This window comes from Gasterosteus aculeatus, chromosome 9, assembly GCF_964276395.1.
Source record: "Gasterosteus aculeatus chromosome 9, fGasAcu3.hap1.1, whole genome shotgun sequence".
NCBI classification, from domain to species: domain Eukaryota; kingdom Metazoa; phylum Chordata; class Actinopteri; order Perciformes; family Gasterosteidae; genus Gasterosteus; species Gasterosteus aculeatus.
Genome location: NC_135696.1, coordinates 13,581,843 through 13,605,656, shown reverse-complemented (window position 1 = coordinate 13,605,656; position 23,814 = coordinate 13,581,843). Strand labels below are relative to the sequence as shown.

General features: G+C 41.9%; 3 protein-coding genes across 15 annotated transcripts; all 3 read right to left on the bottom strand.

Moving 5' to 3' along the window:
* Positions 1–137: 137 nt before the first annotated feature.
* LOC120825690 (tensin-4-like) lies at positions 138–8,964 on the bottom strand. 2 transcript variants are annotated; one of them, XM_078108944.1, is made up of 13 exons: positions 8,875–8,964; positions 7,583–7,866; positions 6,311–6,647; positions 5,748–6,082; positions 5,556–5,651; positions 5,248–5,379; positions 3,830–3,922; positions 3,259–3,336; positions 3,081–3,143; positions 1,878–2,049; positions 1,670–1,738; positions 1,391–1,420; positions 138–973 (listed from the first exon to the last, which is right to left on the bottom strand). In XM_078108944.1, the coding sequence occupies exons 2-13, from the start codon at positions 7,836–7,838 to the stop codon at positions 841–843; spliced, it is 1,794 nt and encodes a 597-aa protein (XP_077965070.1). In that variant the 5' UTR covers positions 7,839–7,866; positions 8,875–8,964; the 3' UTR covers positions 138–840. The 2 variants fall into 2 exon arrangements, with proteins under 2 accessions (XP_077965070.1, XP_040043390.2); XM_040187456.2 differs by having other exon boundaries at positions 7,583–7,869; positions 8,875–8,941.
* Positions 8,965–10,610: 1,646 nt separating this feature from the next.
* ccr7 (chemokine (C-C motif) receptor 7) lies at positions 10,611–13,503 on the bottom strand. The gene is made up of 3 exons (XM_040187474.2): positions 13,237–13,503; positions 12,218–12,267; positions 10,611–11,966 (listed from the first exon to the last, which is right to left on the bottom strand). Exons 1-3 carry the CDS (start codon positions 13,250–13,252, stop codon positions 10,887–10,889), a joined length of 1,146 nt encoding a protein of 381 aa, XP_040043408.2. The 5' UTR covers positions 13,253–13,503; the 3' UTR covers positions 10,611–10,886.
* A 1,202-nt stretch (positions 13,504–14,705) lies between these two features.
* Positions 14,706–22,614, bottom strand: LOC120825693 (SWI/SNF-related matrix-associated actin-dependent regulator of chromatin subfamily E member 1). Of its 12 annotated transcripts, none has more exons than XM_040187467.2 (11): positions 22,278–22,614; positions 21,439–21,489; positions 21,090–21,133; positions 19,838–19,942; positions 19,026–19,106; positions 18,585–18,716; positions 18,247–18,418; positions 16,646–16,818; positions 16,432–16,533; positions 15,753–16,014; positions 14,706–15,662 (listed from the first exon to the last, which is right to left on the bottom strand). In XM_040187467.2, the coding sequence occupies exons 2-11, from the start codon at positions 21,443–21,445 to the stop codon at positions 15,457–15,459; spliced, it is 1,284 nt and encodes a 427-aa protein (XP_040043401.1). In that variant the 5' UTR covers positions 21,446–21,489; positions 22,278–22,614; the 3' UTR covers positions 14,706–15,456. The 12 variants fall into 12 exon arrangements, with proteins under 12 accessions (XP_040043401.1, XP_077965075.1, XP_040043397.1 ...); XM_078108949.1 differs by having other exon boundaries at positions 22,286–22,533; XM_040187463.2 differs by having other exon boundaries at positions 16,646–16,845; positions 22,278–22,528.
* Between the last annotated feature and the right edge of the window lie 1,200 nt (positions 22,615–23,814).

Sequence of the window (23,814 nt, the reverse complement as noted above, 5' to 3'; positions counted from 1 at the left end):
TGTTGATTGTTTATCATCTTAATTTAAGTTTCACCACTAGAAGACGCAACGTGGTAAACGATCATTTTATCCATTTTGTTTACTTTACTTTACTTTTAAGATGACGGTAAGGAAGAGATACATCTTTCACACTTGGATTGGTTTTACATGTTTATTTGACATAACATAAAACAACATGAATATAGAATAACTTGTTTACAGTGCTGTATAGTAAATACATTTTAAACAATACAACTAGGGTGTATGTAACTTGAAATGAAAGGACGTCTATTAACGAAACCTTAGAAATTCCTCACCACTATAAATAGATTACAAAGGTGCAGAAATAACCTTGTATTGCACAAATCAATTAATTTACCATAACCTAACCTCCAGGTAAGTAGTAGTTTGAAGCGTTTTCATTAAAAAAATAAAACATTTTACATTGAAATATTTTTTGCGAGCTTCATATATCAAGATTTGGTAAAATATTGTGGAATGTTTTAACATATTTACAAACTAGCTGGAGATTATCATAAAAGCAGCAGTGCGTCATATAATTACAATAATGTATTGCTGGTTCCCTGTTGATTACGTCCTTGCTTGACGGCTTGTCTTGTGCAGTATATCTCCACATGTATCTACATCTCTCTTTTAAATATTATTAATCGTGGGACCATGAGACGAGTCGAGATCGTCTAAGGCGCTTCGAAATCCAATTTCGGTGGTATTGTGATCTGGTAGAAACAGTCTTACTCGATGAAGAGACTTTCAAAGACCACCACAATGCACACTGAGAAAAGTACAGTGTAACACAGTCAGTGTAGGTAAGGTCATCATGTTGTCTCAGTCCTCGTGTTTTTAAGGCTTTGCTGTAGCAGCCTGAATGATCTCAATCGTTTTGTTGCAAGACTGCAGAGGGTCATATTCTGCAAAGACGTGGCAAACATTCTCCACGCCGACCTCCACGCCTTTTGCTACGAAGCCAAACATCCTGTCAGGAGGAAGAAACAATCAACTGGAAGTTCTAGAGCAAGTGTTTTCTTAAGTGGCAATAGAAAACCTTTTAACTCCCCCATAGTTTCTCAATGGTAATACTGTTGGTGCAAAGGTTACTTTTTTGTTTCCCTTTGTGGCTTGTACAAGCAACCAACTCAGAATATCAGAAAAACAGATATATTGTATACTCACATATAATATATTCTAATGATTTCCAATGCTACTAACAGTTTTTCTACCAACCACAACCTCTCGTCGTGCACAGGAAGTATCTCAACCCCGACCAATAAGCATGTGAGCTGATGCCAACCGGCGGTTTCCACAAAAAGTATGTACGTAAAAAGTATGTAGAAAAGTTAAATACAGAAAAATATTTTTCTGACTTTTTAAAGCATTTAAAGTTCAAATTTACCTTGCACCAGAACTCGAGCCTTTCAACCACCTGTAAGAGTAGAAAAAGAAAGTTTCAGATTAAAATATGTCAACATAAATCTTTTGTTTATGAAATGTATTATGTGTTATAAAAATAACGATATTTCAATGTCGTGGCAGAAGAAGAACCGGTAATATTAATGAATCCTTTATTAGGGTGTGCCAGTTCAAGCCCTGGTATTGTGATGAATGTAATGAATGAAATGAATGTGACATTTTAGGGTATCTTTTATTTATATATTTTTTTTTTTCGACTCACCGTCGATTGTCTGGATCTTCACCACTGTAGCTAAGCAGGTGAGCAGGGTAATGGCGTCTGAAGAAGAGTCTGGGAAGAAATGAATACAGCTATTAGATTTGATCAGTATTAATAAAAAGTTGCATGCAAACAACCATGGTTTTGTTGTGTACTGTAAAAAGAAAAGTAAAATCCAGGCAGCAGGATAACAGGATGTGTGTTGTCTTACTTCCTGTTGATATCTGTCAGTGTGACGCCCTTCAAAGACACCTTCATGTTGACTATGATCGGTGTGAAGGAACCGGGGGCCTTCTCCAGTGTAGAGCACACCGCTTTCTGCACTGCACAGGGGCCCGTCAGCATCTCAGTGGGGACAGCATTCAGGTAGACAAAGTTACAAGCTATGGAAGGGGCAAACATTTTGGAGTTAGAGGGGAAGGGGGATTAATGATGCATGTAGTACATTTAAGTTAGTAAAACTCCCTCCAGGGTTGTAGATTCAATTAGCATCTCTCGAAAAATACATAGATTTACATACATACATAGCTATTTTCCTTATTTGTGTGGCTTACAGGAGACACGGTATCCTTTGGAACTATACTGAGAAAAGTCTGCTTGGGCCAATGTACAGGTTTATTCTCAACTAATCCACAGCCAATTTCTTAATAGCAGGTAACGCTGCAGCGTTATGAACAATAACACAAATTGTCTACTCAAGATTCTGGTAAACCACATCAACCATACGAACTCTAGCTTGGTAGTGGCACACCTTAAAGGAGAGCAGCCTCCATTAGTTAGGGATTAGTAACACCTGTGTGAGCTCCTTCCTGTTACACAATGGCGCTGATAAGGGCCCAAACAACCGAGCCTCTGTTTTTTTGTCAGCTAGCTCAACCCTCTGAGGTCTTTTGGGCTCCTTTCATCTGTTTTGTTCATTTTTTGTAGTTTCAAGACAACTTAAGTTGTTATAACGTTACTAAAATGTTGTTACCTTTCATCGAAGAGTTTCTAAAAAGCGTCAGAGGATTTCTAAAGACAAACTGTGACCTCTGACACTGTTATTTAACGTTAGCAACGGTTAGCTTTTAGTTAACTTAAGCTGTCTTCCACAAGCTTGCGTTACTGTCAGCATCCCCTTCAAAACATTCCTATTTGACCACAGAGGGTAAGTTGTATTTGTTCATTTAATGCCTTGTGTTACTGTAATGTGTTGTTCATTTGTATCCTATCCATAATCCCACTGACATCAGCAGTTTGATGACGTTTTCAAGTTTTCCTGTGTAACGTTATGTTTCTTTTTCTAACGGTTACTTATATTTAGTTTGCTCCTAGTTAAGTGTCTTTGTATAAGCAATACTTGGGAGACAACTGTAAACAAGTTCATGTAGGCAATTTGTGTTTATATTCTTTAGTATTTATTGATTCGTCCCACCTGTTTTACTCTCGTCCTCTGATGCTGGTTTGTGATTCGTGCTCTCCTCTGCTGCAACCAGATCTGTGTATGCAAAGATATACAGGTTTACATGTATCTACACACACACACATGCACACACACACACACACACACACACACACACACACACCTCCTGTGTCTCGTAATAATGGCCTACCTCTGGAGTGGATCAGTAATTTGCAGGGCAAAGCATAAGCACACATAGTATGCTGGTAGACCAGGGCAGAGAGACTACCTGAAAAGATGACACACAAGCACAGCTTTGGTTAAGGTAGAGTTCCGTGGAGAAATTCAGACAAAAAATTGTCAGCTAATATTTCACTGGCATTCTTTTTGTCGTGATATACAAACTTTTAAAATAGAATTGAAAACAAACTTGTGTATCAAATTGCAGCGTGGTGGTTTTACACATCAAGAACTGATAGATTTCACACGAAAAGATAAAATTCAGCGGCAGCAGATGAGAAGGAAAGCCCTGATAATAGCTCTGTGGTTCTGGGAATACGCCCTGTAAAATCATACTGAATAAAGAAAAGAAAAGGTTCCACCCACATCTTAAAAGGCCCGACAGGGCTGACTCATTGCTGGTGAGCCAAACATCATCATCATCATCAGACCAGGGTGTGTACTAATGTCGAGCAGGCGAGAGCATTTCGAGTGAGTTGAATAGGTAGTTCCCTTTTTAGATCTTATTCAACAAAGTTATCTTCTAGTTGACCTTTACCTACCAAAGTATGGTTCCTGAGAAGAGCCTTTGATGCGTACGCCCTTAGCCGATGATTCAATAAGGAAGTTTCTGATGAGATCTGAGCCGCTCTCTCCTGTTTCGATGAAAAGACATATTTTCAGAAAATAATTTGCATGCAGTTAGTGGAGTTAATGATCATTACATCAAATGTAGACATATAAGTTTTGGCACTACTTATTTCATGGCTTTCAGGTGGTCCATTTAAAAGATGACATTTTCAGTATTTTTACATGTTGATTGATAGTATCTTACGCAGCATCAGGTCCTCCCCAAATGGGCTTATAAGACTCTGGAGAGCAACAAGATGATCCCACCTCCAACTTACTAAAAAGCCAACGGATCACATTGGCTTCAGACAACCAAATCAGACAGTAGATTCTGTTGGTTTACTATACATGGGAACATCTAAATCCTCTTTATGAATACCAACATCACACAGATGAACATGGCTCCTCAGGAATGCCTCTATACCGGTCGACTTCATCTGCCAGGATTAGCGTAGCACAAGCTGCTGACACTTTGAGATTATATATTTAATATGTGGTCCTGTCATGTTTCTAAGTTTGCACTTAGAAACCGATCTTGTTGTTCATCAGCCCTCCCATTATGTCATTGAGTTTTCTTCGCCTCAGTTGGCGCCTTCGCGTAGATATTATATTTTTCTGGCTGGATCCTTTAACGCAATATCCCAGGAATGCCTAGATGGAAATTCTTAAAAATTCAAAATGTTCTCAGGGATGAACTAATTTGTTTGGTGACTGTGACCACAAAGAAAGGGAGGATGCTTTCAACCTGATATGCTAATGTTGACAGTTTATTGACTTAAACTGCAACATGACTGGTTTGGCGGAGGCATAAAACCGCGAGGTGGTAATTCTGGTTTTCTCGCTGATTGCTTCGAGTGCCATAATCAGCGCGTTAACGTTTGTGTTTACGCAGCGTGTGCTGTGGGTGGAAAACGTAACGGCACTGTCTTCTGCCTCGTCGCGGATAGCTGGAGGTCCTCAGACATTCCCATTCCCATCAGCACAGTTGGGTAAGTGATCCCTTGTGCCTTCCCGGCCTCTGTTGTAGACATATGACCAAAGCTGCACTATGGTACACCATGTTCACGACGACAATTGTCTGTGATTCTGGGAGTTGAGGCACTCGTGACCTTATCTTTGCTGCAACTGACCAAACAGTCACCTTTATAAAAAATAATAATAATAACAATAATAATAATAATAACAATTTGATTAAAAAGTAGCCATAACAATTATGATTGTCTATTTGGAACACCTGTAAATTCTTATGTGTATGAGTTGATCTTGTTGCCAAATGAGATTCATGACTGTGGATTTATAAAGCTTTGTAGTCTAATAAGGGAAAGCCCATGCAGTGTCAGTAAATGTTTACCTGGGTAGGTGGTAGCGGTGAAGTTGGTGTCCGTTTGTTTCACCTTCATAGCCAGACCGAAACTGCCTCTGTGGGACGTGCTGTCCCTCACAACAAATGCTCCTGCTTCCTTGTCTTTTACCAGAGCTTCAGCTGGAATACATGAAACATCACAGAAAAATGCTTTGAGGCGGTGGTAGATGTTTGTATCTGTACTGCGAATGAGTCCTATATCCCTGCAGTAACAAAATGGTATTGGTCCTGCAAGAAAACCCTTGAGCTAGTCCGTCATTAGAGGTTTTTCTTTATCAATGTTTTGAGGTTCTCACCTTCTGCTCTGTTGATATGCGGCCGGAACCAAAACTTTGAAGTGTCCATGACGAACTTCATTGAGGGCTGGCTGCCGTTAAAACGGCCTTGGAAACCTTAACAACCATAAAAAATATGACAGGGAGGTCAAATACTGTTTTTAAATGAGATAGCTGGCCGTGAAATAGAAGACTTTGAGGCATGCGACTCACTTTGAGGAGAAATGGGCTTTGAGTTGGACACATTAAGGGCGGTCTGCATTAAGTCAACTTCTGGTCCAGCAGAGTGGGTGTGCAGATCCTGCTGGGGTTCACCGTTGATTAGCAGCACAGGAATACTGCTGAAGGACCCCACATGTGGAGCAGGACATCTCTGTGCTCCTTTCCCTTGACGCTCCTGCAGGTTTCCTTGCTTGTACAGCGGCGGCTTCTCTGGGCTTTGCCTGTTCTCAGATGCTGTACTTCTGGACCTTTCGTTTAAGGAGCCATACGTGGGAGTGTTGATGAACTCTTGAGAGTCAGCGTCCTCACTGGCCAGGGACAGGTTGCTGCGTAGGGAGGAGGACGATGTGTTACAAATGTAAATATCAATGCAAAGTAAAGGTAAACATTTTATTATTGAAGTCACCACATTGTGTCTGTAAATAAATTATTACATTTCCTGTTTCGTCAACTTCTTAATACAGCGCAGTTATGGTTTTGCTGCACATTTGCAAGTCACCCCATGCCGCAGCAACATATTCATTAGTTACACTGTTTTTGAGTTTGATTCTCACCTGCCAAGGATGTAGCTGGTGTCTGAGCATGTTGACATGGAGAGAAGGGAGACGGCGCTGTTTCTGTTGGAGTGTGACAGGCGCAAGGATCCTTGTGCAAAGGCTGCATCATGTTTTGGTGAAGGATGCCGTCGGGCCCCACTGCCGCACGGCAGCGGAGGCAGGGAGGACGTAGGTGAGCTGGAGAACACCAGTGAGCCATGGGGACTGCAGCTGGCACGGCTGGATCTAGGGATCGGTATGCTGGGGGACACGGATGGGACCGCGGCAGGCCGGGAGCAGGGAGAACATCCCCTAGCGACCAATACGCAATGGGAGACGTCCTCATCGGAGTCATCTGGGAATGGAGAGTAAAGTGTTAAAACTCTGGAACAGGCAGGAAGAACCCTGCACGTTGTCTGGTTTTGAGCCAGCAAAAGGGTCGCATTTCTCCTGCAGGTACTTGCTTGCACAACTCGCGTCACTCCTTCAAAAATATGTGCTTTGCATACTGCATGTTTGCTGTAGCAATGATACAAAGTCACCTTGTGGAGTCCCAACTTGTTCTAGGGGGTCTGCCTGCCCTACAGTGTTGATTAGCACGGAGTGAGTTCATTTTATGAGGAAGACACTGAAGCCGGTGAGCAATGTGTAACTGGTAGCCTCAGCAATCACTTTCATAATAATGACTAATTAGCTCAATGTGTCTAGACTACAGGCGGGTGCCGTATTGAGTATTGTTTTAAGGTGAAATACTGTGTTTTGCATTGATGGGAAAGCAGCACTAAACTGAGCATATTCACTTTCGGTTTTAACTGTTTTAACTGTTTTCTGCTTTCTGTTGCTTGATTTCCTTTTATTTTGAGCACTCTGACTCGTAAACATGTCACCAAACATCTTTCAACACAAGATGAGCAACAGGAAATCCATTTATATGCTTTGCTGTCTCTTGTGCGCACTTTCTCATCAAAGCAGGTCTAAGTGAAGACACCGCTCAGCCTGACTCTACTTCACTGGGCTTTTCTGTGTCTGCAGCCCAACATCTGCAGGGTGTGGTACTAGTCTGGGCACCAATTAAAACAATTTAAAGCATTGCAAAAGGTACATTTACAAATTCACATCCTACGGGTGTTTTTGTTCCGTATGCGTGACTGGGGTTTATCGTACTCTTTGTCCCAGCCGAGTAGGTTGGAGGAGTTATTTCTGTCATTCTGTTGACCGTGTTTTAATAATAGTTACCCTAAATGTTTGAAAAGCGTAGAAACAAAGGGATGTCATACAGTTACACTGTACCTGTAGGCGGGCTCATGCACAAAGGACTATGGTTGCCCGCAATGGGTTCAAATGTCGGATCCAGTTCCAGGATGAGCTGGTTGAGATTACTCAGGGAAATATCAAGATCAGAGTCACCATGGCTACCGTTTGGTTCCGTGAGACTGGCGTGCCGATGGACTGTCTCCTGTGGCCCTGAGTCCAGACGGATAGTTTGACCCACTCTCAGGATGTGATTGGGTATCATTTGGGACATGCCTCGAGCTGTAGGCATCATGTTAGGAGAGCTCAGTCTTTTGGGACCACTGCTGAAACAGATACAATGCAGAGCGATCGGTTACACCGTCCTCACAGGAAGGATATGCCCGCGTTTTTGCTTTTTGCAAAACCCACCCTTCAAAGCCACGGCGTCAGCCACATCATACTGTAAACTCTGGCTGAGATGAATACGACTGACTATCCCAGATGTAGGGACCAAATACAAGCTGAAACAGCAGCTTGTAGTTCTTCCTTACGTTGAACTACTTAAAATCAGCAAGTGATGCGGATAGAAGCAGGAGGCACAGCAGGTTTTGCGGCTGCAAACTAATGAGATTATTCAGTCAGTCTATTTAGGTTTACCAGCAACACTGATTAGACTACCACATAAAAGGTAACAGAGTTTCCCTCGGTGGGAAAATAACTTAACAGTGGTAAATGATTAGTGACCCGCAGGCCATAAGTGAGTGCACGCAGCCCAAGGTGTTTCATGTTTCTCAACCCATCCAGAAAACAATACGGTGAATAATGACACAAGCTGAGTAAATGTGTCAATTCAATGCTGATATCTGCATGAATAGCTGTTCAGGAAGGGCGTGTCGTATGAGGGATGATCAGATCATAATGTGTCTCCCTCAGACGAGGAGTGGTGCTCAGTGAGTCACACAGGTGACTCTGGGTTACCGTGGCTACATTAGTGTTTTCCTTAAACAGTGAAAACATTCAACAAGTCTACAGACAGAAATATGCTTGTCTTATGGAAAAGTATCATAATTTAACAACTTTAAGAAGCACCCACTTAGTTTTGCAATTCCTCACCTTCTTCAATAACAGCGTGTCGTGAAATATGAGCTGTAATGCAACTTCTGAGTTATTCAGGAGTATTTAGTTTTGGTGAACAAGAGCGTACACGTGGAGGCATCTTAATTAGCTCTACAATAGTGTGTTATGTGTCTGCAGTAATAGTAATTCCATAAACATAAAGCAACATAAAACAGAGTTTAACTGCAACTGATAAAATATCTTAAGATTGAGGTAAAGAATGGTCTGCTTACCTTTTTATTTACTTCTAGTTGAGATTTTATTGATGCAATGTTTTCCTCCTGGGCCGTTCACTGGATTACCTAACATTTTGTGAGTTGCATGCTTTTGTTAATGGAATCCAAACCCTTTTTTCCTGTGAGCCTATCAGCTGTGAGGATAACTAATCCATGTGGCTCAGGCGGATGATGTCACTGCAGCAGTGTAAAGTTTATGCCTGTGGGCTTTCTTTTTTTACTACTTTATCTGTACTGAAGTGCTTCAAAAGAGTTTTGTTTCCACCCTGGCATGAGGAGCCTTTAGTGGCCATGGAGTGTTTGCAGAGAATGTGTGTCGTAGGAATTGTTAAAACATGCACAAGTTGAATGTGTGCTGCATTACTGTCAGTCATCAATTTAGACATTTTACAAAGCCAGTGTGGCAACGAGTTCATTAGTACTGCTGAGTATTTAGATTTTAATCAACGTGTGAAGGGAAACATGCTATAAACTCAAGCTGCACCTGTAAAGTAGACCATAGATATTAAGTGTATAAAATATAATTTGACTTACAGTCATCCTGCGCACTCTTCATTCTGGTGTGTTTAACAGTACATGGTTATTTGTTTTAATATAGCTTGATTAAGTAAAGTAAAGTCTACTGTGGGGTTTCCTGCCTTCCTTAACCTTTAAGTTGAGTCATCTCTGGATGAATCACAATGTCTGGTGTGTAAAAGACTTGAAGAAGCTGCATTTTCCATTCATTTTCCTTGAAGCAAACTAAAATCTGTGTTTCTTTTTGCTGTAGCCACTCAGACCTCCCACCCCACCCCCCTGTGTCAGGTTCTGTTGCTGCCATTACATCAGCTGTGGGCCCTTAGCTGGATAAATCCATTCCATCTCCAGTACCTGCCAACCGCTCTAATGTAGCCTCCTGTTGGCATGATGGCATGAAGGCCTTTTCCTCTTTCCTCCGACTTTTGACTTAATTCAATAAAGAAACGATAGAAACGTAAACTGACACAATTACAGGCAGAAGCCACACGAGAAGATTACAAGGTCTCCGAGTTTCGGAAGTCTGGCGGAATTTAGCATGACTGCCTCTGAAGTTTGATACAAAATCCGTGCAAGGAGTTGGGATCCCTGCCTGAAGAGTGATTTAAAAACTGCCCGTCCAAATAAAAATCAATGACATGCATTCTCAGTAGTACATGTTCCTGGCCCGGACAAAAGGGCCGCACACAACGGGCACGACAGAAGTATAAATCATTACGGTCTGTTGAGAAAAGTTGTTTCCCAACGAGGTTCTGCCAGGAAACCTTTGTGGTGTTTCATAACACTAATAGGAATTCTAAGCTTAAGAGGAGGTACAGACACTGCAAAGTGGGCGGGATGCATCAAGTATTTGGCAGAACAAGAGTCTGGGCAGATCACCTGCCTTAGCTAATCGTCCAGGTCTATGTCTGAATTCACTCATATCATTTTGTTTTGTTGTTCACTTTCTTCAAAAGTAAAACTACCACACCTAACCAGGACGGGGTCTTATGCGTCTACTTATGCATAGAACCCTTGATCAAAGTCTAAGAAAGGTTTTGACAAGAACAATGGAATTCTTTTCTACCAAGTATTGTTTTCCTTTTGATAGCAAATCCCTTAATAAAATGCTAAATGCTAGGAAACATTTTTCCTATATTTTATCAACTTTCCTTAGGATGAGTTAATGTATTATTTACAGTATTACAAGTAGCTTAGAATACAGGAAAGAAAGACAATGTGCTTTGTTCAGTTTATTGAACATAGTTTTCATGATTTTGTGAATTTCTTGAAATACTGTTATGTACAGATAAAAAAATAACCGTTTTTTGTCCCAACTGAACAAAATGCAGTAATAAAGAGAAAAAAAATAAAACCTTAAAATTGTCATTTAACCTCTGCTATGTACATGTTACATATGTCTTGGGTTTCAGGTGAGACATTTGTCATCGCGTTCAATCGTCCTTTGTGGGGTCTGCGCTTGTGAATGGGATGTTTCTCCTACTGAAACAGCGTTAAGGAGAGAATGTGGTGGTGGTGTCCGTGTCGGTGGCCCCTGAGCTCCTCCTCCTGCCCCCGCTGAACTTGATGAAACAGTCGTGGTTCATGCAGCCCAAGTCCTTCATGAGCTTGAGGAGGTCATGGCGGAACTTGACACCAATGAAGGCGTAGACGAAGGGGTTCAGGCAGCACCTCAGGAAAGCCACGCACTGGGCGACATCGCTGACGTAGAGGAAAGTGTTCTGGTAGTTGCAGTCTTCGCTTCTTCCTTGTGCTATGACGACCGTGTTCAGGAGCAGGAGCAGGTTGTAGGGCATCTGGCAGACCAGGAAGACTGCCGCCACGGCGAGGATCACCTTGATGGCCTTGTTGCGTTCGAAGCCGCGAGCCTGGAACAGGGTTTGGACAATCCTGCTGTAACAGATGCTCATGACCAGGAGCGGGAGAGCAAAAGCCAAAGCGATCTGGCTGGCCTCTATTTTGACGTGGAGCATGTCAGAGTAGCTGCTGTAAGGCGTGCAGGTGTTGTTAATGATTGCGGTGTAGGTCATTTCTGGTATGGAGAAGATCAGTGCCATCAACCAGATGCCGACTGATGACACCTTGCTGAGAAACAGTGCTCGGGAGCGGTAGCGGTGAGCGGAGATGGCCTTGGCGATGACAAAGTAGCGTTCCACGCTGATGAAAGCGAGAACAAACATGCTGCCGTATAAGCTGACCTTGTAAATTGTGTACATTGCTTTGCACATGGTCAGACCCAGCCTCCATTTTGTGGTGGAGTTGTATGCCCAAAAGGGCAGCGACAGAGCGAAGAGCAGGTCCGCAAAGGACAAGTTGAGCAGGTACACGTCCGTCATGGTCTTCAGGCGCTTGAAGTAGAAGAAGGTGAGGATGACGAGCAGGTTCCCCCCCAGCCCGAGAAGGCAGATGATGATGTAGAAGGGCAGCATGAAGCAGCTGCGGAACTGGCCGTTGGATGTTGTAACACAGAGCTCAGGAAAGTCACTGTAGTCCAGACTGGAGTTAGAGTCCAGGTCATACAAGGCGGAGTAATTGTAGTCGGTTGTATTGAATTCAGGGTAACACATGGAACACTGAAACCAAAGTGAGATTCAATGATCAGATAAAAGCAGGTTAGGTAGAGCAATTGACAACCTGTTTTTAGTGGCGTTTAACCACTTCATTTGAAAGGGTGCGTGAGAGGAGAGGGATGTGGTTAGTCACCTGGTGCCTATTCTCAGCAAATACCATGTAGATACAAATTGCTTCAAACGTGTTAACATCGTGTGATCTGTCATGTCCATAACTCTAATAAGATTATGCTTCACTTGGGATTTAATTTTACCTTGAAAGTGATAAACCATATCAGCACAGCTGGCAGAAGGTGTGGGAGATCTGAAAAAAACAAATTAATTCCCTTTTTAGAAGACCAAGCACTGTAATATCATGATTACCAGCATCCTTAGTGAGCTGTCTAGACAACCAGTATGTGTAATGATGGTGAGTAATAGAATGAGTCCCTGAAGCGGTCAACTATGGCAAGGTATGTACAGACCGATTTACAAAAAAAGGTTCACCAAAACCAAAACCAAAGACATCTGAACTGCAGCAATGCCACAATGCTACACTAGCCCTTAACACAACTAGTAGCATTTCTCCATTCACCTGCCTGGTACATACAGCCATGTGCACCCATGTAACCCAGACCTGCCGTTGTCACACGTGTGTCCGCCAAGACTAAAATGATTATTTACCTAACTAGACGTCACAAAGCGTTCACAAAGGAGTTCTTTTTATCACTGGTATACTGTGGGAAAATAGATGGCGTTACACTTTTAATAGTTGCCTGCTAGTCCGATTCTCCTGCTTTGAGTCGTTGCGTTGCTCTGCCAATTTTAAGAAGTGACTGTTAATGGGGTTTTAGTCAGTTCTGCATTTTTCTTAAAGCTGTGTTATTATTGTTTACACTGCTGTAAAAGGGGAATTATTACACTTTAATGCAGACATATAACTTAAAAAACAAAATGTTTACAGGTTGAATGTCAGTAATAGTTAATACAAATACGAGGATAAGTATTAAATTATTTAATATGTTCAGTTCTTACTGATTAAAAAACATTCAAAACATTTCTTTGTTGCCTTATTGTTTCAGTCCGTCTGCTCTATTAGTTTACTCATTTACCCATCGCCATGTGAAATGTTAATCACGGTTGATACAATTTCTATTGGCATTTTAGGTGACCTTTTTTTAGCTTTGAAATATTTTATGATCATTTTGATCCCTTGTTTTTACATGTATGCCTTCACTAGAGTAAGTACAACATACTTTTGACTATCTTAGTTAAACCGTAATAAGGTACTCACCGCTGACACACGTCATGTTGACTGAGAGAGGCCCGCTGCAGTCAAAGCCAGCGAGCACGACAAGCTAATGTCTGCGTTTGATGGTGGTTTCCCTTTTGTTGAAATGAAAAAAAAAAAAAAAGTCTCCTCAGCCCTGAAGTATCATGTGAGAAAACCACAGACTACAATCAAAATGTGAACCAAAATCTATACCAATTGTTAAAATAAAATGTTGAAGACAATGTGCACACGTTATCCACATGAATGAAACACAAGCACCACTTGTGTGAATTTGCATCGATTTTTTTTTTGTCTTTTGGTGGTGTCTACACGGGTATGACGGAGACCCTGGTTTTGTTTTTACTAATTATGGGTCTGCGTGTATCTTTATCTGTGTAGGGTCACAGTCCTCTGAAGCTCAGCATGGCGCTACATTCTTATCTTGACTTGCTTACTATAGAAGTTCGTGCTTGTGTCTATGTGGTCTTATTCTGGAGAAATACAATGATTACCAAGATAGAACAGTTTGTCTTTTCTTAAATGGTGTACATTTATTTCCTTTTCACTTCTGTATCTAACAGTGTCAAGTCAATATTTATTTCAGTGTTTGTACCAATACAATCTTCTTTTTTTTAAATGCACCGAGGCATATTAACCCAGTTTCAGACATATTTATGGCGTTTCAGTGTGAAAAAAAACCTCCTTAAAATATCAAGTCCTGATACAGTTTTATAAAGTATTTAGCAAAATATAAAAACAGACATTCCTTTTAAAAAGCTTTTCTCAAATACATAATTCTGTTAAAACAGCTGGTACCGCCAACAACCTTTTGCGTTGCATCGACGGTTGTTGTGCCGGACATCACACGAGGCCCACTAGAAGCTCCACTCAGGCTGTTGCACACCTGTATCTCTGCGGTTTGGGTTGCTTGCTTTCACTGCAGGCAGTGGTAACCACACGGAACAAAATGTGGCGAGCGGCAATGCAGGCGCACTGCTGTCACGTTGAGGCTGCAGCATTAGGGAAGTGTGATCATCCAACGAGGGGCTGAGGCCGTAGAAGACATGTCACGTACAGCGTTCCTCCTCTGGGCTCTAAGGCGGCATTTTGTGACAACACAAAAGAAGTTTCGGGACGGCTGCTAGTTCTTTACTGATAACAGGAAATCGGAACCATTCCCTCTCATCTTACCCACTTCCCTTACCTACTCTGTGCAAAGGACACACGCTGTGTGAAAGCTGTGCAGGTAGCGTGCACTGGTGACTGTTGGATGCGAGCCTCCGCGTACAGCAACAGTCAAAAGTTTGAACACGCTTTCTGAAGAGAAAATGTGTGAAAACTTTTGACTGGTACTACAACGGTTTATCGCATACTTTTAACTTTTATGTATCGGGATTGATTAACGTAGTGTCATCAAAGAATACTGTTTGTTGATTGCTGTCTGTCTGATGATAAAAAGTTGTTAGTAAAAAAAATGAAGTGAGAAGTTGTTCAGGGTAAAAAAGTTTATTGGTATAAATATGCAAAAAGGAAATTCATTGTAAGACTGCATGTTAATGAGTTCTTCAAGCGGTTTCACGACAGAAAAGGCCATGTTTAAGCAAACCTCGTTACACCGTGTACACAATTACAGGACAGAAAATTGCAATATTCTTCATAACACAGATATTTTCTAAGCATACTGCTTTTGATTTGATTGACAGCTAGCAAACTTGAGAACACTGGTAGTCAGGCATTGTACAGCATTGATGATTATGTGACGTACTCATCGGATGAACTGGGACAACCAAAACACAATTTTAATCAAAATGCTGATAATAAATAACTACTACTGATTACAAACTCCTGAGACAATACTGCCACTGTAATACTGATACGGAAAGTAAAAAACTTTCTCCTGCCAAGGAGACGTCACGCAGCATGGCAAGTATGCCAACTTATTTTTAACATTGCATCATGCAAAAATACCAATCAAAGCGACAAAGGAATTACAATACAAAGGACAAAGTTAAATATAACACTGAACAATGTCTGTTTCATAGGACAGCTATTTTCATATAGCCAGTCTCGACCAGCGACGGTCCGGGGTCTGCTCGACAGAGGGCATTCTCTTTTGAACTAAGTTGATACTGCCCAATGTGTGTTTTTAGAGAGTGATGCTGCAGACCGGCAGAGGTAATGATTTACGGTTGATGATGATGATGATGATGAGTCAGGAGCAAATATGCAAATATGCCAGACTCAGTGGGCTGCTCTCGCCCTGCCGGGCCCCTCTGGCGGTTCACTAGTCGGGGCCTCTTCTGTCTGAGTCAGCGTGGTCTCTGAGCCTGTGTTACTGTCGCTGGTTCCCTCCTCCATGGCTCCCTCTGGGACACTCTCCTTGTCCTCTGATGCCCCCTCCTCACCGCCTGGACGAGTCTCAAGCTCGTCTGGAACTTTTGGCTTCCCTGAGTCAAAGAAGCACAAAAGCATGATGTTAAAAACACAGAGCCGTGCTCAGATGGCAGAAGCCCGTAGTGAAAGCCTGCGTGCCACACCTGGTGCATGTGCTGGGTTGGATTCTGCTTCCTCTCCTTCTTTGTTGCTGCTTTCACCTTGAGAGTTTTGCTGGGGCTTGTTCCCATGTGTTGCACAAATGTGTTTTTCTTCTTCTGCCAGCACACAGGTCCGGGCGTCTCTTGCGCCTCTGTCTCCTACGTCTTTATCCCGCTCTGACATTCGTTTGCGAGCTGCCTCCTCTGCTGCAGAAATCTCTGCAGAGATCTTCTCCATGTCCACTTCCACCTTCAGACAGCACAGCTTTAAAGTGCAGCAATTTGGGATTTAATGTAGAATGGTGAAAACAATCGCTACACTCTTTTCACTTTTAAGTATTGGCTAAACATGCATGTGCAGATTGAACACAAAATTACTGTAAAAAGAAAAAATGTAACTGAATGACAACGACGTGTAGGTATATGTTTGAAAACGATTCAATGGCGCCGCCTGCTGTGAACAGTAGAAAGTGCATTTGACTGCTGCATCTCATTCAGAACAAAAGTTATCATCAGCGTGACACATTTTAACCACTACCAGCTATACGATTACAGAACCGCTGCAGCTGGTGGCTGTAAGGCAGATGCACGCTGGCACATAACCACAGCTGCACATTGCATTGCATTGGTAAACAAAATGCAAAGGCATTTGACCAGAACCGTGACGTCAAAGACGGCGTACCCTTTTGAGCTCATTCGTGAACGACTCTGTGGCGTCGAGGAATTTCCTTTTCTTGTCCTGGTGGCGGTCTTCGATCTGAAGCAACTCTGCTTCCAACTTTCTCTGTGACACACACAGTTCTACATGGTTATTACACGATTTAACCATTAGAAACAAAGCTGTCTGCTCGATGCCACCATGACATGAAGATTAGAGGGCCACAACTCGATCATACCTGGTGTACCATCAAAGACTGGACCTGGCGCTTAAGGACCTGCATGCGAGCGGTGGTAACGACTGAGCGCACATCTGGGACGACGCTCTCACTAAGAATCTCGCTGATTAGACGGTGGTTGCGTTGGAAACGAGCCGCAGCCGAGTGCTTCATGGAAAACCCGTCGTCGTAATCTGAAGAAATAAAAACCGTTGTATTGTCTGTCAAAAGGCAAAGAGCAGAGATGTGTTACACAGACACCATTCACAAGGACGAGGGGGCTGATGCAAGTACTGCTGTATCACGTGGATGTAAACATGGGGAAAATGTTGCTAATATTTATACACAGATAAGTATAGGCCATTATGCCAGAACCGTTATTGTAAGGCAAATGGGACAAGCAGTTCATTAAAATCCATTGTGACTGTTTAAAAATGTAGTCTGCATTTTCATTAGTCAGCAAATGTTCTTCTTTGTCCTGAATGTATTCCCTACTGACATTTAGGTACAAGGTGATGGTGTAAGAAGAATTACCCTTGTTTACACCTTTGAACACAATAGATATATATAAACTTTGCCGAACCTCTGTGTGATGGAACAAAACTTTCACCCCCTCAACTAGTTCCTGCTGTGTGGGTTTTCAAAGAAAAGTGAATCTCCTCTGCCATGTTGAAAGTTTCAAAGGTGCTCAAGCAGTTTAACATTACAACAGGAAACAGTCAAGTAAATTATTCTGAAGTAATGGAGAATTAAGGTGTTGAACATTCTCTGACAATATTGCACATGACTAATGTTATTTCAGGTATAAGCGGGGCCTCCCAACAGGCAAATATTCTCCAAAAAATACACAAATAATCAACAAATACAGTTGAATTCATGTTGACTGTTGGTTCCACTGCTGGAAGAAAACAACATACAGAGTCCTCCCAAAAACGCAGGATCGACCATCCTTTGCTTTCAAATGTGTGTCTAACCGAACAGCAGAAAGTGATACGTGGCAGCAGCTCCGCGCACAACATCTATAAGACTGTTTATTATTAATAGAGCCCAGTCTCTGAGTATGAAGCCACCCAGAGAGCTAAATCTTATTTCATGCCGTATGTGCAGTCGTTTACCAACATTTTTATGGTTTTGGGTGTTACTGGATAGCAATTGTTTTTATCTGTAGTTTTCCTGTACATCATTATCTTCCACTGTAACCCTGCCAGACCCCAGACAAGCATCATTTCCTTGAGGTGGGTGTAACTCAAACGTTGTCTTCTGGCTTGGGTGTCTATCGTCTATGTGAACGTGTATATGTGCGTGTGTGTGTGTGTGTGTATGTTTGTGTCAGTCTTAAAAACAACAGACAAAAGAATGTAAATTCTGCAATTATGTCTAAACCAATGTACTGTAAACAACTGTGCAAAATAAAGAATGTTTTTTTCCATTGGCTGCTTGAAAGCAAATATGTCATTTCAAAGGTAGAATGACCAACAATGTGGATGTAGCGGTGGGAGGGGGGGTGAGACAGTGTGTGGGTGTGCGGACTGGCAGCTCTGTGTGGTTGTGTTCCAGTAAATACAGCTCTGTAACATCGCTCTAATCCTTGGGAGACGGAGCATTCAGCGGAGTGGCCTTACCATCTGGATCCTCCGCTGGCTGGATGCTTATGTACGGCTCGCCCTTGTCCAGTCTGGACTGCCTCAGGCGGCTCTCCTCTTCCAGGGCCGCCTCGGCCCGGCTCTTTGCAGTGACGTAGGCCAGGTACGCTGGCGAGTTGTGATAGGCCTTCATGCTCTCATTATACTCAATCTACGGTGGAGAAGATTTTAAAAAAAAAGGAATGATAAAAGATGGAAAGCAGACACGACGTTTCTATCAACTACGACATGACAGGGAGAGAAGTTTACTGATAAGTGAGGAATCGTGACAGGAGGGAGACACCCATCAGAAAACTGCCCATTGTTAAACAACCAACCTTCTCTGCTTCGTAGTCATTCAAATAATCCTGTTTCTCCTCATCAGTGAGGTCCCTCCACATGCCACCGATTATCTTCCCAATTTCCCATAGCTTCAGATCAGGATTGGAGGCTTTTACTTGATCCCAAACCTGGTGAGGAGAACCAGACATGGGTGTAGAGTTGGGTTGGGTTGGAGGGGCTTTAAGTGGTTATCTCTTTGCAGAGAGGTCACAAACCAGAGGAGGCCGAGTGCTTTAAGCTCCATCTCCAAGTTGAAAAAAAAATCCCACTAAGTGATGCGGCTTTACACTTACCTCAATAAACAGCTATTGGTGTCTGAAACAAAATGTACGTCTTAATTTCTCTGAGCTAATGGAACGTCCTAAGAGCAAAGCATCCCGTCTTCCAACAGAGCAAACCATTTTGCAAAATGCAGCAATTGCACACTGTGTACTTACCTTACGGCTATATCTCATGTATGGCATCAATGGCTTATCGGGTGGCTTTGGCGGCTTCGGAATATTTATTCCAGAGGAATTCTGGCAAGTGAAGAAAAAAAAGTCACCTTAAGGCACTTTTGTTGGATAAGGCAACTTTTGAAACCATCTTGACTAGGCTGAGGACATTGCATGAGACTTTGTGCAGGTGCATGTTATGCAATAAGCAATAGCTAGATTGTTGTACCAATTAAATTATCCTGATTTGATACAATGACAGTTTGAGGCCATACACAAGTCAGGAACCCTACTGAGTGCAACATAATAGCGCTGACTGTGAAAGAAAAATACAAAAGCCCAATTTAAGCGGAGCTTTGCCCATAGTGCCATTATTAGTCAACCAACCACAGCTTGCATCCAGCAAATTAGACTCTAGATCCATGCATTAAGTCTGTAATGCCATGACAACACTGGTGGCATGGATTACTTTACATGGCTGTCAGAAATATAGATGGAGGTGTAATTTGAATACACACTGTGGTGCAGACAGCAGAGGCGGTTCAGAGTGACGCCCACAACGTTTTCATTCTGAGTAAGTGACTAAGGCTTCTCATACTGAATTCTTTGCAGCATCCGATCTTTTAACAGTGGCAAGTGTCTAATCATACTCGCACCGAACAAATAAAACGCCTATCTTGCAAAAAGCTCAATGCTATTGAAGATTGCAGAAACCCCCATTCAAACTTCAATGGAATTGAACCGTTACAGATTTGTGTCTGCCTGACTTTTTTTTTTTTTTTGTCAGCTTATTTTCTTATTTTTAATATTCCTACCGTTACCCGGCTGTTGCTGCTCTGGCTCCCGCCCAGGCGGTAGTTGTTGTAGGCCAGGTGGCTGTACGGGTTGTAGCCCACAAACCCGGCAGTGTTGGGTAGTTGCTGATGGAAATAAGTTAGATTTAAAAATATGCATGAGAAATCGCATTAAAGGAAGAAGGGAGGAAACAGCAAGACTAAAGATTTTTTTCACATTTGCATTCAGGCTGAGGGAATAAAGGAACATAATTTCAGAAGCAGTGGTGTATCAACACTTCGTTTGTATCCTTAACAGATTATTTATACAGTCCTGCTTCCTCAAACTGCAAGATCTAGTAAAATTTCAAACAGCTACGCTGATGTATGAAGCAAGAAATAGACAACTACCAGATAACATGCAAAACGTGTTTACTGATAGAGTGGGGGGCTATGATTACAGGGAAAACCTTAACTTCAGAACCTTGAGGGTTCGAACCACCATGAAGAGAATGTGCATTTCAGTCAGTGGTGTGAAGGTCTGGAACAAACTTCAAAAGGAGCTGAAGCAAAGTCCAAGCAAGACTCTGTTTAAAAAAAGGCTCAAACTGGTGATTTTCAACAGGTACTTTGATGAAGAGGGGAGGTGAATGGTATAACTACGTTATATTGTATTTAGTATATATGGTGTATATGGTATATAATTACTATTAAATAAATATTATAATTATTAGTGTATGTATATATGTGCACTATGTGCATATGTGTATATATATATATATATATATATATATATATATATATATATATACACATGTTATATGTATGTTTGCAGGGATATGTATGTGGTGTATGTTTGTTTTTGTGATTGTATATTTGTGAAGTGTATGTGGTATGTAGGTGTATTATGTAGTATTCTGTGTGGGTACTGGCTGAAGAGCAGTTGAAGAGGGGTGGGACTTCAAATAAGTGTCATGCTTCTTCCCACTCCTTTTTTTCAAACTGTTTTTTTTTGTTGTGTCTTAGCTCTTTGTTATTCTATTTTTTTTATGGTTTTTGTTTTTTCTTTGTGTGTGCAGGTAGTAACATTTTTTTTTTTACTTTCATACATGTTCGAAAAAATACATTAAAATTCATTCATTCATTCAACAGGGTTAGTGGATTCAACAAAAATGTGATCTCTTTCAAAAATGTACGTTGAAGCATATATTAAAAGCATGCACGTAAAAGAAGTGTCCAAACAGCAATAATGTTTTAACAATATGTGGTGCTACACTTCTTTAGGAGATCTTACTGTTGCAGGGGCCGGGGGAGGTGGGGGGGCATAGGACGGTCTCTCTGTTGTAAAAGAAAAAGTCAAAATAAAACATCATATTCATATTATTTGCAACCATCCAACTTAACCCTGAGCTATCCTTTGCTATTTCCAGTTATTTCTTCTCACAATACTGTCCATATGAAATAAAAACATCAATAATAAATTAGATCTAATTCTATGTATGTATGTATGTGTATGTATGTGTTGTGACTGCATCATGGGAGATTGATTAAAGGAAACAGATGCATTTCAAATATTAACCTCATCACCTATGAGGAGGTTCATATCACAACCAACGTTAGCTAAAACACCCCCAGATCCTTACTTGACATGTCTGCAGTGAGGAGAGGGAATCAGCACATTCCAGTCATTGACTCTGTAATAAACACATTGTAGAGCACAATTGCCTTGGATATCATGTTTATGACGGGAATAATGTGGACGGGCTCGTTCTCTACTTGGCACAAAAACAACAACAAAGAGCCTCCGTTGATAAAGCTCGAAAGAAAACGGGATTAGCTTTACGTCACGACCAAAACCGACAGTCCGGAAAGATGTTGAGCAGCTGGGCGTTTCAGTTAGCCAAAGGAAAGCTGTCAACAACAAAGGAAGGCTGTCAACAACAGCCTTCCTTTGTTTGGGGGTCGCACGAAACGTGAAATACGTGGATATGGTAATGTCAAGAGGTGGACTAGCACGAGTAGCTGGGACCGAACCCCACGTCGGCCCCGGGCTAGCGCTAAACGCTACGTCTATAGCGCAGTTCATTCATTGAACGCACCGCAATTTAGCTATCGAGCTAATGTTAGCATGCTAGCCGGTGATGTAACGTTAGCTGCTGAAATTCGTTGTTTCTCCTCAGCGTGGTGGGCCAGCATGCAGCAGAAAACCAGCCGCCTACACAGCGTTTGTTAACTGTAATTATATTATTTTAACGGTAGTTTGATAAATAGATACCACATTGTAAGCTCGTCTCGTCGGCCGAGTTAACGTTAGCTGGGCTGGTTGCGCAGCTTAGCTGGCTACGTGAAAATAATCATAAATACGATCATTATTAGCATGCAACGTCAAGTCAAACCAACACATCTAGAGATAAACACATGCCCATAGATTCTGGTGGTGACAAGCGAGCTTGAATACTTAACGTTAAGTGAGAAAACTCACCCTAATACCTTTATCCCCCCACCACAGTCGTGGCTTTGACGGGGATTGCTAACCCACCTAGCTCCTACAACAGTCCCCACAATAAACGGATGAAATGGGGTCCACTCGTAAGATTCCTGCAGAATCTTCCAGAATTGCACCCCCCACCCTTTCCTCATTACAGATGTGCCTTGCATCGATGCCGATGCTCATCGGCATCAGCTGTCACTGATCAATATATAACAGCAGAATATCTTTCTCCTCAACAATAGTCACCCCGTATAATATATGAGGTTAGCGTTAAAACAGAAGGTAACTTGACAGTGTAAAGTCTACATTTAATAGCTTTATCTTTGACATGCAAACATAAGGAAGGCAAAAAAAATTGATTTACAGTGTTATCTTGACTGCAAAATAAGTCACGTTGTGTCAAAAATGTGCAGATACTCTAGAATTTACACCCATTTTTCCAAGAGGTAATAATCTCAGGCTATTTAATGTTTGAAAAATGTATCAATTATGTCACCATACAGCAAGTTGTATTACAGAAATTTCACAGGCCACTAAGCTTTGGAGAATATCGAGGTTGCCCTATTCACTGCTCCATTGTTGTTAGAACTGAAATACTTTGCATTCTTGTTCACATTGTTTGAGAGCCGCCCAGGTCCATAGTTGTAATAGTGTGTTCCCCTTAAGATAACAATCCAAAGCCTGTAGGATTTAGCTTCCATCTATGTCCATTCAACCCAAATAGAACTTGTTTTGGGTTTGTTAATTGATTGTGTTCATTGTTGCCCCATTTCTGTCTGTTTGCACTGCACACTTGAGAGCTTATTTTATTTCTGCTTGACCTGTATCCTTTATAATATGCACGCAGACCATGTTGTGGTCTAATATGCATGTGTTTTGTGTTTCTTTTCATCAACCGGGCCTCGGCCAGAAACACGTCGGCAGCAGAATCCACTTGAGGCGCGGGCAGGAAGACCTTGCATAGCGGCGGACACCTGTGATGGAGTCCACCAGGAGGTAGGGTGGAGGTAGGGTGGAGGTCACATGCCTCCTGTAAGCTACTGTGCAGATTTAACACGGAAACTTGCACAGGGCCTCCCAGGCACAGCTGTGGGATTGTGGATGGCCAGAGGCAGCAGTGCTTGTGACATTTTAAATCAATCAAAGGCAAACCCCTAAAGCTGTTCATGTTATTCAGCCTCGGACCCGAATTCTTAAGCCTTTAGACCTCCCCAAAATAGACTCAGACAGTGGAACTAAGCAGACTTGAAAGTTTGCTCTGGTGGTGGATGGTGGGGATATTTTTAGAAAGCTGTCGCAGTCAGATTATTATGATGTATCATTCCAGAGGTTTTTCTTTGAAAAATGCGAATTAGTTTTTATCAATAACCGGTTTGTCAAACCAGCAGTCATCCTACCCATCGACACATATGGGGCATTTTCCTACTGACTTGGTTAGTTTCATGAATTCCAAAATGTGAGCCGTAATTGTTTAATTTTTGGCCTCTCACTTGAGGCAACACATTTGATTTGTTGCAAGCTCTGTTCT